Genomic DNA, 15795 nt, shown 5'->3' on the forward strand with positions numbered 1-15795 from the left:
CGAAACTCAGCTTGTGCCTCACAGATTTGAGAAATATAGGCTATCTATTATAGAAAGCTTGAAATGTCTACACTGTAAAAAAAATTGCTGCGATTATTTATCACAACTTAAAATCCAACATTGTTTCAACTTTAAAAAGTATGTGTTCATGCTTGACTTAAAATATTAAGTTTAGTTAACTTTAGTTAAGTTGGATATTTAAGTTATCTCAACAAATTTTAAGTTGTTATAACTAAATCGCAGCCACATTTTTTACAGTGTACTTTTAAACGGAACTATTCAAAACGCAAAGAAATAGGCTACACTCTGATTATGTAATTATCACATTTCACATGCATTTCTCTCTGACGGTCATGCGAGTCCCCACGCCAACTTCATCTTTGCAGCGACACAGAAAACACCAGTTTATTAATAAACAATTAAATGTCTCCTTGCTATTTTTGACACATTAATACTTTTGCCGGTTCTTTGTGGCAATCTTTGCGTGCGGCCGTGCGCTTGAGTGCGGCTAAATTACACGCATTATCCTGTATATAGGCTAGCCTATTAAAGTTATAAAATTAATATAAAGGGGCGATTTGTCCACTAAATGAACAACTACTAGTCGACTAGAAAAAAACGTTAGTCGGAGGCAGCCCTTATTCCACATATTCTGGGTTGAGCGAGCGACCCTGAGCGGAATGAGCGAGGGAGCGGAATATTCAGAAATGCGCTCTCCGCTCACATGCTCTGATCGGAACAAAGCATGACAAATTCAAACTTTATTTCATTTTCTCCGTAGCTTGAACACTCACTACATTAGGCATAAGAGAGTTAGTTAACGCTGTCCATTTATTTATTTTTATTTCACGTTTTTTAAGGTACAATATTATGTTAGTCCACAGCCCCCTACTTGGGGGTGCTGATGCAATGACGAGGGGGCTGCAGCCCCCGCAGCACCCCCCTTCCCGCGCTTCTGTGTGTGACAGAGAAAATACACAGTGAAATTCTGAATGACTTGAAAAAAGGCATACAATTAAAAAAAAAGCACAAAGTTTCTGGAACAAAATTTTCCATGTTTTTCAGATACATTGGACATACGTTTTCCTGTTGTCCTACACTGAAAAAAAAAAAAAAGTTTAATCAGTTCAACTTAGAAAATGTACTTCATGTGGTAACATCTACATTGTGTTTGTTGAAGTGATATAAATGATTTAAGATGACTGATTATAAATGAATTCAACTAACCTGAAAAACAAATGAAGCATTTTACTGAAGCATAGCTGTCAGTAGATATATAACCTGATTTCTCCAGCTAAAATAACTTAATATGTTGTTATCTTCTGGGCATGTTTATAATCATTAAATTAGTCAGTCTGTGATCTGAAACAGCTCAAATACAGAACTTAATTAAATAGTTAATAAAATACATTTAATATATAAACTAATACAAATTGCAACATTCAAAGTTGATAAAATTGATGATATAGAGATCACAAACTTGTGCACACTGTTAGACTTTGCCGTAATTTTACAGTTACTTACCGCAAAAAAGCCCAGTAAAATACCACTTATATTATTTACGGTTAACTACTGTAATATGCACTGCGTTATGGGTATTTTTTATGAAATTTACAGTAACTTACTGTATATGGAATTTACAGTACTTTACTGTTTACGCAAAAGCAGTAGTGCTACTGTAAATGAAGAAGACAGATTTTTTGAAATTTGTATATGCATATTGTATTTATGTTTTAGGCATATTAAAATATCATATGATAATGTTTTATATTTTTCCCCCCATCTTGTTCTGCAGATGAAAATCATGAATCTGCATTCTAATTTTTAAGCTATGCAAACACTGGATGTGTATATACATATACAAAAATTCACAACTGGTTCCCATACAGGCAATATAAATGTATTTTTATTTTATTTTAAATTAATATAAACTTTATATATATATAAACTTTGCTTACACCTCACAAAATTTAAATTGTTGCAAAGCCCGCGCAACAACCTGGCAGAATGTAAACTGAGGTTTGTGTGACGTCACGTGTCGAGTGCGCGCTCATAACGGACGTCCCTGCTGAGAGTGGATCGCTAGACGCCAGCTGGGGTTTTTTCTGAGGTAAGTACTTTTTACTGAACAAATTTATTTTATAAGTTACTTTTACAAAGTAAACCATTACCAATACTAATTAAATATAGCTAAATTTATGAAGAAAGTAACTTAAATAATAAAATCTAATAGGCTTTTAATAACAGCTCACAGGACAGTCTAATTTTCCTCGAGACTGCTGCTTTAATATCCCATTAAATGCCATAGAATTGACTGACTGCCTATTCCAGTAGATGGACCCAATCTAATATTTACACAAACAAAGCTGTTTTCTGTCCTTTTTACGACCAGTTATGGCATATTTTACTCGTCAGTTAAATGCGTTTTGAAGTAAGTTAGGCCTAGCGCGTTTTTTCAAAGGCACTCTCTCGCGCTCTCTCTGCCTCAGGCCCGGTTCAAACGCAAGCAAGAGATTGCTACTTTGAAACTGTTACTTGATACTGTTATAATATATTGGCGAAACAGATTTGCCAAACCAAACGCTCCAGTGCATATTTGTGCTTATTTGTTTTCGCGCTCTGGAGAACGCAGGAGTTTTTATTCAGTGCCGAATTATGCAGGCTCGCGAAAACTCTCATTAACAAAGTGTAGACACGATGTAAGAGATGTTACAGCTACGTATAAATGCTGGATTCACTCTGCACAGGACCGAAATATGACATGTTAAAATAGTAATGCATTTAAAGCAATGTAAAGGCAGACTAATTGAAAAATATTCATTGCAAAATATTCATTTTTAATTCTATGCCAATTATTGGTAGTATTTAACTGTCATCTGATTGATCAATCTAGCAGTCGTCCTAGATCTGTCATTTATCATGTTCATAACATATAGTCATTTGCCAATAATCATTGCTGAAAAATAATGTTTCTTCTATTTCTCTCTTTTCCCTGTGTCAACAGGAGCTAACTACAGCCCAAAGGCTCTTTTAAAAGCCTCAGCACTGAGCATCTTTGGCTTTGTAAGTATGTTTTGACTAACTATCAGATGCATTATGTGATATTGTAACATAACTTGCAGTACTTGCAGCATAACTTTTTTTAGGAGCACTTTCTGATTATTTTCAGTTGTACACCTTTTTTTTCAGGATTCTTTGAATAAAAAGTTCAAAAGAACAGCATTTATCTGAAATAGAAAGCACTACTGTTCAGTCAGTATTTTTTTTTTTTTGGGTTGTTGAATGAAATTAATACTTGAATTCGACAAGAATGCATTAAATTGACTTAAAGTGACAGTAAGAACATTTGTAATGTTACAAAAGCTTTCTATTTCAGATTTAAGTTTGAAGGGCCATAAAGTTACTCAGTGTACCTTTAACGTAATTGTACATTCAGGCAATTAATAGAGTTCCCTAACAAGGGATGTGCAATAAAGCTATACTATTTAAACTAACTCGACTGGTAATGACTGCTGTTGCACAAGTTGATTCCTCATCTGTCCATGAACAAATTTAGATTAAATAAACTCCAAAACTCCAAACTCAACCATTTCTCACACATTTTCTCTGTTTTTTTTGTTTGTTTGTTGTTGTTTTCAGATCAGCCATCAGTGGTTTACCGGTATGGAGGCCAGTCAAGACCAACTGGGATGCTTTTGTTGCGTATTTTCATGATCCCTGCTTTGATTTGTTATGAATCCAGTTCTATTTTTGCATCCTCCTTTTGATTCTAAACTGAACTCAAATGGCACTGCGAATTGGGTAAGAGACAAACATAAATTACTTAATTGGGGAAATTGAGAGATGAAACCATGCTGATGACCTCTGTCTGTGGTGAAGTAGTGAGTTTGACGTGTAATTAAACTTGAGGTTCTGTGCGGTGCGGACTGATTCGATTCCATTCCTAGAGCTTCCGGACAAATCTTTGGGGTGCGGACTGATGGGGCAGTGAACCCGAGGTTACCCCGTGAGTCAGTCCTAGAGCTTCTCATGTACAATTTTAGGGAAAAATCAGTTTTTTTGGATACGTTGATTTCTTAGGCGTGCCGCAAGAACACCACAGACACAGTGTAATCACCATGGGAAAATATCAGAATAAAACTGGGAGTTGTGAAAAATATGATACACCGGTGTATTGCCAGATGAGAAGTTTATCTATGTATTATCTTTTTACTCTTTTAATTCATTTTATAACTGTACTGAACATTTTTTTTATTGTTTTTATAACTGTTTTAAAGTGCCCCTATTATCCTATTTACTACAACACTTACCTACAACAGGTTTACGTGCATCAAAGGTAAAAAAAACTGTTGAATTTTCTCATAATATACATTTGCACATCACCACATTTTTCAAAGATTCTTAAACGGCTCGTCAGATGAATCAATCTCTCTAAATCCCTCCTTTCCACATGCTACTGGCCAGACAGCTCAGTCTGTTGTGATTGGTTTACTGCGTACAGCGCGCGTGTCTTAAACAAAAACACCCATTGCCATAACAACATCAGCTGTCCTGAGGCTTCCTACACCGTAAACTAAACACAGTAACGAACAATGACATCGATTTGACCATATCCGAACGCGAGTCCAATAATGAATCACTGGGAGAACTAGTTATTCAACCCGAACCTCCATCACAAGGACGACACAAGCAGGACGTTTCTCAGTGATATACTGCATTAATAGACACAGTTATAGATAATCGTGGCCCACAAAGTGATTAGCATAGGTATTTAAAGGGTTAGTTCACCCAAAAATTTAAATTCTGTCAGTAATTACTCACCCTCATGTTGTTCCAACCCCGTAAGATATTTTTTTATTAAATCTGAGAGCTGGATCACTCCTCCATAGGCTTCTAAGACATTATAACTTGCTGGCCCAGAAAATGTATTAAAGACATCGTTAATATAGTCCAAGTGACTACAGTGGCTCAATCTTAAGTTTATAAAGCGACGAGAATACTTTTTGTGCGCAAAAAACAAACAAAAAATAACGACTTTATTCCACTATTCATTTCCTTCTCTCTGGGCCTCGAGTTAGTTCACGTATTATAACTGCGCAGCGCTTCTGTATTGTACGTCACACGCATCACACACATGACCAGCGTCGGCCAATAGTGAGCCTACGTGTGACGTACAACACAGTTATACTACATGAACTAACTCGAGGCCCAGAGAGAAGGAAATGAATAGTGGATTAAAGTTGTTATTTTTTTTATTTTTTTTTTGCGTTTGTCCACATTCCTCTCCTACGACGAGACAACGTTTTGACAGGCCATCCGTCCCATCCGTCACATATCCGATTTATATCTGATTTATTTTCACATATGAATGAGGCCTGAAACCGATCTCGAAATATCTGAATGCATGTGTTTTTTTTCCTGTTTACACTGTCATAGAACACATCCAATCTGTGGCCTTAGAGCTGTTACACACTACATGAAAGGTCATTTTCAAAAATCCATAATAGGTGCACTTTAATTTTCCTTGCTTTTATTTTGTGATTATTTTAATTCCTTACTGTGTAAAGCACTTTTAATTGCCAAAGTGTATGACGTGCTATATAAATAAAACTGCCTTGCCTAATGTTGCATCACAATAAATAAATAAAATGGATGTAATTGATTGTGAGAGTGAATAAAGAATATGCTGATGTACATGGACTCAAGTTGATTTTTTGGAATTTATTCAATTCAATAGCATTCATGTAAAATATAAATAATAATATAGTGTAAAATGGACTGTAATACTGTAAAATGAAATTGCGGTATGGACATCATACTGTAAAATTAAATTGCGGTAAGGGCATCTTACTGTAAAATTGAATTGCGGTAAGGGCATCTTACTGTAAAATTAAATTGCGGTAAGGGCATCATACTGTAAAATTAAATTGCGGTAAGGGCATCTTACTGTAAAACACATTTACAGGTAAGCTACTGTAAAGGGGAACTTACAGTAACTTACTGGCAATAGTGCTGCCAGTAAGTTACCGCAAAAATACGATAAAATGTCTAACAGTGCAGGCAATCAAACACTATGTGTTGGTAGGTTGGTTCTTTATTCTTTTGCCAAATAAAGAAAATAAAGTGAAAAAGAAAACAACAGATGCAAAACTGTCAGGGTTGCAGCCACAGAAACAGGACAGAGAAGAATGACAGCATTAAATGGGGGTGGTCTGGAGGATTTTATCTGCTTGGTCAGTTACAATGATACTTATTTTCTTTAACATCATTGTCAAATGACAGTGTAAAAATGACTACAGGAATAACAGCGAGTCACAGAAATGATTGATCACACTGTGTACGTGACAGAACAGAAAGATGATCCAGTGGATGTGCTTCTTTAATAAGCGTGGTTGGCCACAAACAGAGACTCTCCCGCTGCAGCTCCGGTGTCTCCTTTGGAGACATATTTACCGATGGATGCTGCGCTGTTGTTCTGTAGAGGAAATCAACACACAAGTTCAGTAAAATACAGGAACAGTGAGCTGCATGTCAGAAATGTTTGCAAATAATGTCACTTTGTTCATGCTGAAAAGTGAAAATTCTGTGTGACTCAACTAATTAACAGCCAATCTAAACATATTTGATGTTTAATAGAGTGTAACAGTCGGGTTCCTGAAGGAAAAATCCCATTCATTTTTTCTAACGGGGATTAGGTTTTTAACAATAACTTATAACTGCTCCTATTAGGCTATTTTAAAGGCTCCTAATTTTGTTTTGCAGGTCTCCTACAATAGTTTTACATTCATCCAAGGTCAAAAAACACTTTAATTATCTCATACTATACATTGCAGCGTCACCTCTTTTCTCACAGTGTCTGAAACGGTTTGATAAAGGATTAAGTCTCTCTTAACCCTTCCTTTCCGAGAGCCTACTCTGCTCTGATTGGTCAGACGGCCCAGTTGTGATTGTTCTAATGCTTACAGCGTGTGTCCACTTTGGCCACCCCTCTCACAACTGCCGTTTCTGTCTCTTTTTTTATTGACAAAAATTGCGTTTTTTAAAACGCTGAACCGTCTCTTTAAGACCACAAAAAACATGAGACTTTTCAGACGCACACTCCAACTTCACCTCAGTGCCAGGCGAAAAGTCAAACGAGTGCGGAAATGTGCAAGTGCCGAATGAGCTTCAGCAGAACATCAGACAGTGATATGCACATAGTAAATATAGAGTCAACCCTAACCCTTTCTCAACTGGTGGGTTGCAAGACCGTTTTGAGTAGGCCTTAGTCGAATAGTGTGCAGTCAACAACAAACGTAATTCTCTTTTTTTCTGATGCTCTTTTTTTCTGATTTTAAAAGATGTGTGTGAAAGCTTGTGACACTTCTGTCAGATGCTGAGAAAAGGGCGTTGTCCTTATTCAGTTGGCTATCTTTAGTAAGATGAGATGTTGTCAGGCCAAATGTCATTAAAACTAACTAACTTTCCTGTCATACCTGATATGTAATGTTTTAATGTCCAAATAAATGTGAGCACTGTGCATTTGTACTAGACGATAGGCATTCATTTTGCGTTAATTTGTAAAGGACAAACAAAAATGGATAATTTTTAAATCCATAAAATAACTAATTTTACATTCGGGCAACATTACATTATGAAAAACATAACATTTTACATTATGTGTTATGCCACATTGACTTCCGCCTTGTTCACATTCTTGCACATGGGGATTCAAAAGAGAACTTTTGTTTTCCTTTTTAATTTAGGTATGATAGAACTATTGCAATTATTTATTTTGACAACTAATATAGAAAGTTAAACTTTTTTTTTGACAAACTCAGAATTGGTTGAAGAGTTCATTGATTATATAAAACACATTGAAGGTTGAATAATCTTTGGACTACAGTATTTATCTGCATGTTATCTCATCCATGAAGATGCAACAATGTAGAACAAGCTATTGGATATTTTGAGAACCAGAGCCAATCTAACTGAGCAAGTTGAACTTTAGCTATAGTGTGTGCCCTTTTATTACTATTTAATTAATTTTAATATGAGGTGGTGGGTAATAATAAAAAAATATAAAATTCACTCAGTATTCCATGATTCCTAATTCACTACTATCTCAATTACAATTAAGTACAAATTAACTTTATTCAGTTGTGTAGGCACTAAAACAGTCCAATACATTATCAAATCATTTTTAATGATAAAATAATTAAGATTTCTGTGCCACCCCAGACTGGTTACTGGCCCTTGCCTGGCCACCCCTATGAAAAAATCCTGGCTCCGCCACTGCGTGTGTCGGGAAAAAAAACATATCTGAATTTCATCTCTGGCTTCCTCAGCACTTCGTTTAAATTCCTGTGCGAGTCCTCATCCTTAGCAATGGATTTGCTTTCGCAGCAAAGAACCAACATGAACTAAACTATTCCAGTCTCAGCTACAACTACTGCATTTGATGGCGGGTCAAGTAAACATCATTCACGGGCAGCCAATAAAGACCATAGGCTGGCATAATGCATTTTTTGTTACATTATGTAGGGTTGTGCAGAAATTAAGACTGGAATTACTGACGATTGGTTTAAGGCAGTTTAGAATCGGTTCTTTGTTTTGTGAGACAGTAAATCCAGTTATGTACTTTGATTTTTGAAACTTTGCAGAGCTTTTAACTTCACAAAAAGCTATATTACACAATATATTAAAGGTAATATCTGAAAAAGCATAATAGGGGCTCTTTAAAAACCAACCTACTGTGATCTACAAAGTTGTGAATTGATGGTATATGCTTTTGTTGAAGCCATCAAACCACATTATTTCAATTAATTAGGTAAATAATCGTGTTTAACAGTGGAATTCCTGGTGAAAAACTACATTAGCAATGATTCTGCAAAATCTCCTCCAATCGAAAGCACCAACAAATAATGCCAAAAGAATACTTTAGTGCCCATTTACGTCCATGAAGCACTCTGAATTAATGAAGTTAGTCTCCCTATGCTCTCAAACTACTTAAATCCATGCATTAAACGGAAGTTGTGGTAATATTTTCTTCCCTATTGGGACGTACAGTATATCCGAGTGAATCGACTTTTTGAACAAGAAAAAATTTAGGTCATCTATAGATAATCAACATCTTTAAATCAATAGTTTTATTTTTCTCAGTCGTTCTTTTTTATAATGGTTCATACTCCATACCTTTTTGCTTCTAATCACAGTTTGTAATGTAATAAGCTCGTAACTGGTTGGTTTTGTTCACTCTCTCAAGAAGGCTTAAAATGCCTTTGAGAAAAATGAATGGGGAAAACCCTTACGAATATAAGGCAGCTGAAAAAGCGTGCAGGACCTGTTTCACTCTCTATACAGCTGTGTACAGGGGGATTTTTTTAAACCAAACAGTTGGGTTTGTCTATATTTAAAAAAAAAAAAAAAAAAAAAAAACCTGCATTTTTTAGAGTGGTCGGTGATTAATAATGACATTATGTAGAGTGTGGTTCAAACTATTCAAATTAGTGGTCTGTCATACTTTACTATGCTATGGGGTCTAAACATGCACAAACCTTAAATCATTTATAACAAGAGGAACTGCAACACTGATCATAACTGTTAAGTGGAATTGTAAGGTTGTTTACGCACTAAGGCTCTTTTGACAAATTCCTCCTGGCAGGCCTTGCCATTCTCCTTCTTGCCCCCCCAGGCTTTGAGCGCGGAGGCTTGCAGGGCACGGCCGTAAGAGAAAGTGAGGGCCCAGGGTTTGTTCAGGGGACACTGGTTCATGGCGCTCAGATTGATTGAGGCCTCCTCCTCACTCTGGCCTCCGGACAGGAAGGTGATGCCTTTCGGGGAAGAAGATAATAAAGGTTTGAGTTGTGCCTCTTTGTTTCGCAACAAATGGATACTTCAGATATTGTGGCATGTTTTGAGGTATCTGCAAATATCGCATCGCTGGCTAAGAGAATCAGTGTCGAAACATGTCCAATTTACACCCGTAATATAGTCACCTTTAAATCAATTTGCATTCAATTTATAGCTTAGTACATGAGGGTAAATTCCTGCATAGTGGGAGTAACACACAAAAATGAAGATATAGGGCCCTATTTTAACGATCTAAGTGCATGATCTAAAGCGCACAGCGCAAGTGCACTTAGGGCGTGTCAAAATCCACTTTTGCAGGTTTTGGCGCACCCGGCGCATGGTCTAAAAGGGTTGGCGGATTCGCTATTTACATGACGGAATTTGCAAACGAAAAAACTGAACGTGTCTCCAGAGCGCAAACGGATCTGCTTGTGCACGCGAGCAGACCATCAATGACAAGCCGGATTCCTCCATATCTTTATGTACACAATATTAATCTTTTACATTGTAATACTTTTATTTTTAATATTTGGCTGGTTTGTGTGCTGCTGTGTGTCCCTGTGTGTGTACTGAGCAGAGTGTAAGTGCGTTGTGGACCTGCCTATAGACGCACATTACTAACACGCTCTTTAAATAACAAAATAATACTGCGCCACTGACTTTAGACCAGGTTTCAGTTGGTCAATGGCGCAGTCTATTTCAGTTGCTTCAAAATAGCAACGCGCCAACAGTGCGCCGGAACAAGCCTCATTTTCAGACCAGCGCGCCCACGGGCGCACGAATGGGCGCAAATGCATTTGCTATTTAAACAGGCGCAGGACATGAAAATAAAAAATGCATCAGGCTGAAACTAGCAAAAAACACTTGTGTCGCATCTGGTGCTGCATTGCACCGGGTGTATGATAGGGCCCATAGTGTATGTTTTAATAAGACGATGAGCTTTATCAGTGTGTGTTTGCGGGGGTGTTCGACTCACCAGGAACTGCAGGGGGAACAGTGCGACGCAGGGCGGTGACGGTTGCCATGGCAATTTCCTGAGGGGCGTACTTGTGGGAGCAAGAGTGACCAGCGGTCACCATGTTGGGTTTTAGCAGGGTTCCCTCCAGGTACACGTGGTGGTCTGACAGAGCCTTGTACACTGCCGCCAGAACCTTCTCTGTCACATACTGGCATCTCTTCAAGTCGTGGTCACCATCAGGCAGGATCTCAGGCTCCACAATGGGCACGATACCATGCTGGCAGAGACAACAGCAATGCATATTAATAAATCGTGAGATACCTTGTGCATGTCAACAAAAAAAGTCAACAAATTTAATGTAACAAAAATTACATTAACAAAAGGTGCATTCATTAGTTTAGTGATAATTAAAATCTTAAAGTCATCTGAATGTTCTATTACTCACATGAGATAAAGACTTTTCATAATAGTTTTCTAGAAAATGTGTTTTAATTTTATACGGTGTGAAACATGAACTAAACAAACTCACCAACAGCAGTTACATGGAACAAAGCAAGACAACTGAACAATGAAACACAAGGGCTATTTTTATACACAAATGCTGCATTCCAGTTCGCCTACTGCAACCGGATCTGGGCAGATGCTATGTTGTTGTCTGGGAAACCATTTTAAAGAAAATGCTTAAAGGATCAAATTCAGTATACACCTTATTAATAAAACATACTCTGTACATGCAAGCAGATAAACCCAGATTAATGCAACACACACATTTTCGTGTTAAGTGTTTTGTTTTCCAATAAAAAACAATTGAAAGCAAATGCCTAACACAAAATGTAGCACATTTAGCACAATTGGGCTCATCTACTTGTGTATCATCAATAAGGTGTATATTTTATTTGATCTTTTAATATCACTATCAAAGTCACATTAAGTGCTTTTCAAATGAAGTGTTTTAGAATGTCCCGCTGTTTTTAGTAATGTCAATACTGCAGCAGCCCTGCATATGGAACAAAAGTGCTTGCACTTTGTTCACACATCTTTGTTTTTCTTCTTTTGAGTGGTGGATTGAAACAGAAGGAAAACAGAACAGAACAGAAAGTGCTACACTGCAGCCATACGGTTTGGATGTTTTGTGCACAAGTTACGGAACTGAAAACTATGAATTGTGTTATGTCGCTACTTGATGTTCGAAGCAAAAGTGGTTGTAAAGTGTCTTACCATCTGGCAGATGCTGGCATAGCGGGCGAGCACATTGGCATTCTCAATAATGGCAAGACGGGAGGGAGTAGTGGGAGTGATCTTCAACACACTGCGCCATTTAGCAAAGTCAGCGCCGTCTTTTTTATACTGCGCACACCGCTCATACAGCCCATCCAGACCTGAGATGGACATTAATATTAAAGTGTGAACATTAGTGAAGAGAGAGAATCAAATTAATAAATTAAAGTTAAAAGAGTGAGGTTTAGGTTACCCTGTGTGGTTGTCTCTCCGTTGGTGCCGGCCAGAGGTACAACACCCTTGTCCACTTTGATTCCTACCACCATTCCTCTCTCTTTAATCAACTCAGAGAAAAGCTTGCCATCATCAGTCTTCTGATAGAGAGTCTCATGGAAAAGGATGACTCCACCGATGCAGGGCTTGATGCGGTCGTCAGCAGTGAAAAGCAATTGACGGTACAACCTTCTGTTCTCCTCTGTGTTCTCAGCGTTGATGCTCTGGAAGCGCTTTGCAACGCTGCCTAGAAAAAAGAAAGCCACGAAAATAAAGTAAGAATTCCTCATTTGGGTAAACTATCATTTTGGAAGCATATTGAGTCTAAAGTGTACCTGTGGACTCATCAGCTGCAAGAATTCCCTTGCCGGGAGCAACGATCCTCTGAGCAATATCGCTCAGCTCTTTCTTCTGATCAGGGCTCAGGAATGGATACGCGTGAGGCATCTTTACTGAAAGGGTGAAGATGAAATTGGATACAAAGTTCATAGCCAAATAAAAAGTGCTGTGTTAGGACTGTACTACACTGATGGAATCAGTCGGTAATGTCATGGAACTTTAAAAGTAAAATACTAATTTCTGCATTATCAAACAGGTTTCATGAACATCTGCCAATGGTTGTTCAAACAGATCATTTCACCCAAGATTCACTTCATTAGTTGAGTCAATGTTGAGCAAGAAAAATAGCCTATTTATAGACCTCAGCAGTCATGATGTATTTTGTAGGCCAACCCTGAAGTTAGCCACAAAAGACGAATAGATTTTTTCCATTGGCTTTTGGGTTATCACAGAAAATAAGCTGCATGACATATAAAAGTTTATGATTCCTACATGTGTTGATCATCAAGATAATCTGCACGAATGCACACACTCTTGAAGCCTAAATACAGTCACCAGAAGTAAAAAGTTAAAGTTAAACAAACTACACAAACTTTAACCAAGCTGGGATCCACATTCAGTGCCCCCTCTAACCCCATGCCGGTACTAGTGACTCAAAGGGATGTTGTGGTGAGGAAGTTGAACTTTATTTCAAACTAAATACAGAGGATTTTTTTTTTTTCGTCAAACATATACAAAATATGTCTGCTATTGTCAGAGTTGTTTCCTTTTATCTATTCCTTCTCTATTTATAAGACTTCTGCTTTTCTTTTTTGATGAAGAGGGAAGTATACTGTGACGATATGCTTAACTCGCTCGACTTTCTTTTCTTTCCTCACAACGACTGTCACTTGCCTTCTCTTTCTGTCTCCCTCAAGAGTTATATAAGTGTAAAGCCTTGCTTGAGGAGGCCTACTCTCATTGTTGACCTTTATGTGAAGTATGTGGGACAAGCTCTTTTCCTGTCACCCCCTCCATCCTATCTCTGCCCTTTTTGACACTACTGCCTACCAGTTCAGACTATATATAAACTAGCAACTACCAGCTGCACTGTTGCTGACCAGCTGCTCTTGCATGAGGGTGATTGCATAAAAAAAGAAAAAAAAAAGAAAAAAAAAGTATATTACATTTTGTTTTATTTGAGACTGGAGTTCATTCAAATCAGATTACCAAAACAAACTAACAAACAAACAAACAAGCAAAGGACACTGCATGCCTGCAACCCATAGAGTAATTTATTATTTATTATAAGTAACCCTCAGAGACCCAAGCATTTATTTCGATGATATATTATTCTATTTTTAAATGGTTAAAATAATACAATGTAAAATAATATTACAAATTCAATTAAATCTATTCCTACTAGTGCTGTCAATCGATTAAAGAAAATAACTGATCAATCATAACATTTTCTGTAATCAATTGCTATTAATTCTTTAATTAATTATCATACCTATCATTAAAGTTTTTAATACATTTTTATATTGTAATAATTTCACAGTTAATCTACAAATTAATGTAGAAACAACATGTTTCAACTGTATTTATAAAACAACATAAAGACAATGTATGAATGAGTACAACATAAAGTCGGTGTATGAATGAGTGAGTGGATGGGTGAATGTGAGGCTATGTAAAGCGCTTTGGTGGCCATAGGTCTATGAAAGCGCTATATAAATGCAGTCCATTTACCATTTTACAATAGGGCATACTTTTGTGCATTTTTGTCCGTTCAAGCATGAAAGAGAACTCAATACGGCTGGTGTGCTGTCTGAAGTGGTTTTCTGTGTGCATGAGTCCTGTGTGTGTCTGTCACACAGACAGGAGATGCACAGCAGACAGGAGATTCACAGACAGTACAGATTTAAGCTCTTTTTTTTTTGCGTCTTATCGTGCATGAATGGTTTAATAGCAGTTGAATGAATGATAGCGTGATCACATACGCAGCAGGAAAAGCATGACGAAAAAAAAAAAGATTCCGTGTTAATTGCGTTAATATTTTAAAAAGAATTATAGCATGAGTTAACGCGTTAATTTTGGTCTTCTGTAGAATACTTTAATTTGCATATTTAAAGGCCTACAGTACAGTTGCATTGACCTTTATAAGAGCAGGCTGAAGGATGCATGCCAGACCAGTCTTCTGACACTTTAGACTATTTTGAATCATTCCGAATAACATTAAATATATTTAAAATCTATATTAAAATCCCATATTTAGATGGAGATTTATATATACAGTATATGGCAATATTCCATTTATATATAAGGAATATTGCCATTTTTGTCATTAAATGTGGATCATATTTGATCTAAAACAGTCAGTATAGGTAGTGACCATATTGCTGGGAGATTCAAATTGTACATATTTTCCAACTAAAAATTATATATTCCTAAAAATATATGAAAAATCAATAGTTTAATTGCTTTGAACCAGTGTTAAGTAGATCTTGCACCAAAAGTCACACATAAAAAGCCTTTAGATATTTAGTCAGCCTTTTGCAATATTTAGCACTAGTGCATGATAATATTTATTATAGTTGTTGTGGTAAGATGCTTTGTTGCAGTTATGATGACACTTTACTTACTATAAGTAACTTTGCAAATACGTCAACTAACTTTCTTTTGACGGTCTTGCAAAGCTACAGATATTAGCAGATATTAAGCAGACAGTCTACTAATACTTTAATGGCTGCTAGTTGACATGTAGTTGCAAAGCAACTTATAGTTAGTAGAATGTAGACCATCGAAATAAAGTGTTACCAAAAAGGTTCTGTCTGTTTTCAAAGTAAACGTTTTGTAATCAGGAAGGAAATAAATATAACTCTGGCTTCCTCCACCTCTTACAAGTGTTTTGCACAGATAAAGCCGCCACAGTGTCCTATTTTTATTGTTCTCTTAATTATGCTAATTAGAACTTTGATAGACTTCAATGTCTTCTCAAGACAGAATTTAGATGTGTTTTAAAATAATATTCTTACCTCTCTTGCTGAAAGGAGAACAGACAAAATGGAGTGGCCCTTGAAGCGAGGGAGAGAGAAAGAGAGAGGTGAAGAAAAAAGACCTGGCTCAGACCACGACCAACCGACTGGGACTGTATTTATCCAGCATTATGACCCCTCACATTCAGCTGTCCTGCT

General features: G+C 36.9%; 1 protein-coding gene and 1 long non-coding RNA gene across 3 annotated transcripts; one reads left to right on the plus strand and one right to left on the minus strand.

Annotated features, from left to right (window-relative positions):
- Nucleotides 1-2027: 2027 nt before the first annotated feature.
- On the plus strand, nucleotides 2028-5932 carry LOC309485390. 2 transcript variants are annotated; one of them, XR_014201162.1, is made up of 3 exons: nucleotides 2028-2110; nucleotides 3005-3063; nucleotides 3640-5932. It is a non-coding gene; the product is annotated as an uncharacterized lncRNA (long non-coding RNA). The 2 variants fall into 2 exon arrangements; XR_014201163.1 differs by having other exon boundaries at nucleotides 2075-2114; nucleotides 3008-3063.
- A 144-nt stretch (nucleotides 5933-6076) lies between these two features.
- On the minus strand, nucleotides 6077-15795 carry aldoab (aldolase a, fructose-bisphosphate, b). The gene is made up of 7 exons (XM_082152170.1): nucleotides 15637-15795; nucleotides 12616-12732; nucleotides 12261-12527; nucleotides 12008-12168; nucleotides 10808-11066; nucleotides 9613-9812; nucleotides 6077-6475 (listed from the first exon to the last, which is right to left on the minus strand). The coding sequence occupies exons 2-7, from the start codon at nucleotides 12725-12727 to the stop codon at nucleotides 6380-6382; spliced, it is 1095 nt and encodes a 364-aa protein (XP_082008296.1). The 5' UTR covers nucleotides 12728-12732; nucleotides 15637-15795; the 3' UTR covers nucleotides 6077-6379.

The sequence above is a fragment of the Leuciscus leuciscus genome (genome assembly GCF_965113295.1).
Source record: "Leuciscus leuciscus genome assembly, chromosome: 21".
In the NCBI taxonomy this organism is placed as follows: Eukaryota; Metazoa; Chordata; class Actinopteri; order Cypriniformes; family Leuciscidae; genus Leuciscus; species Leuciscus leuciscus.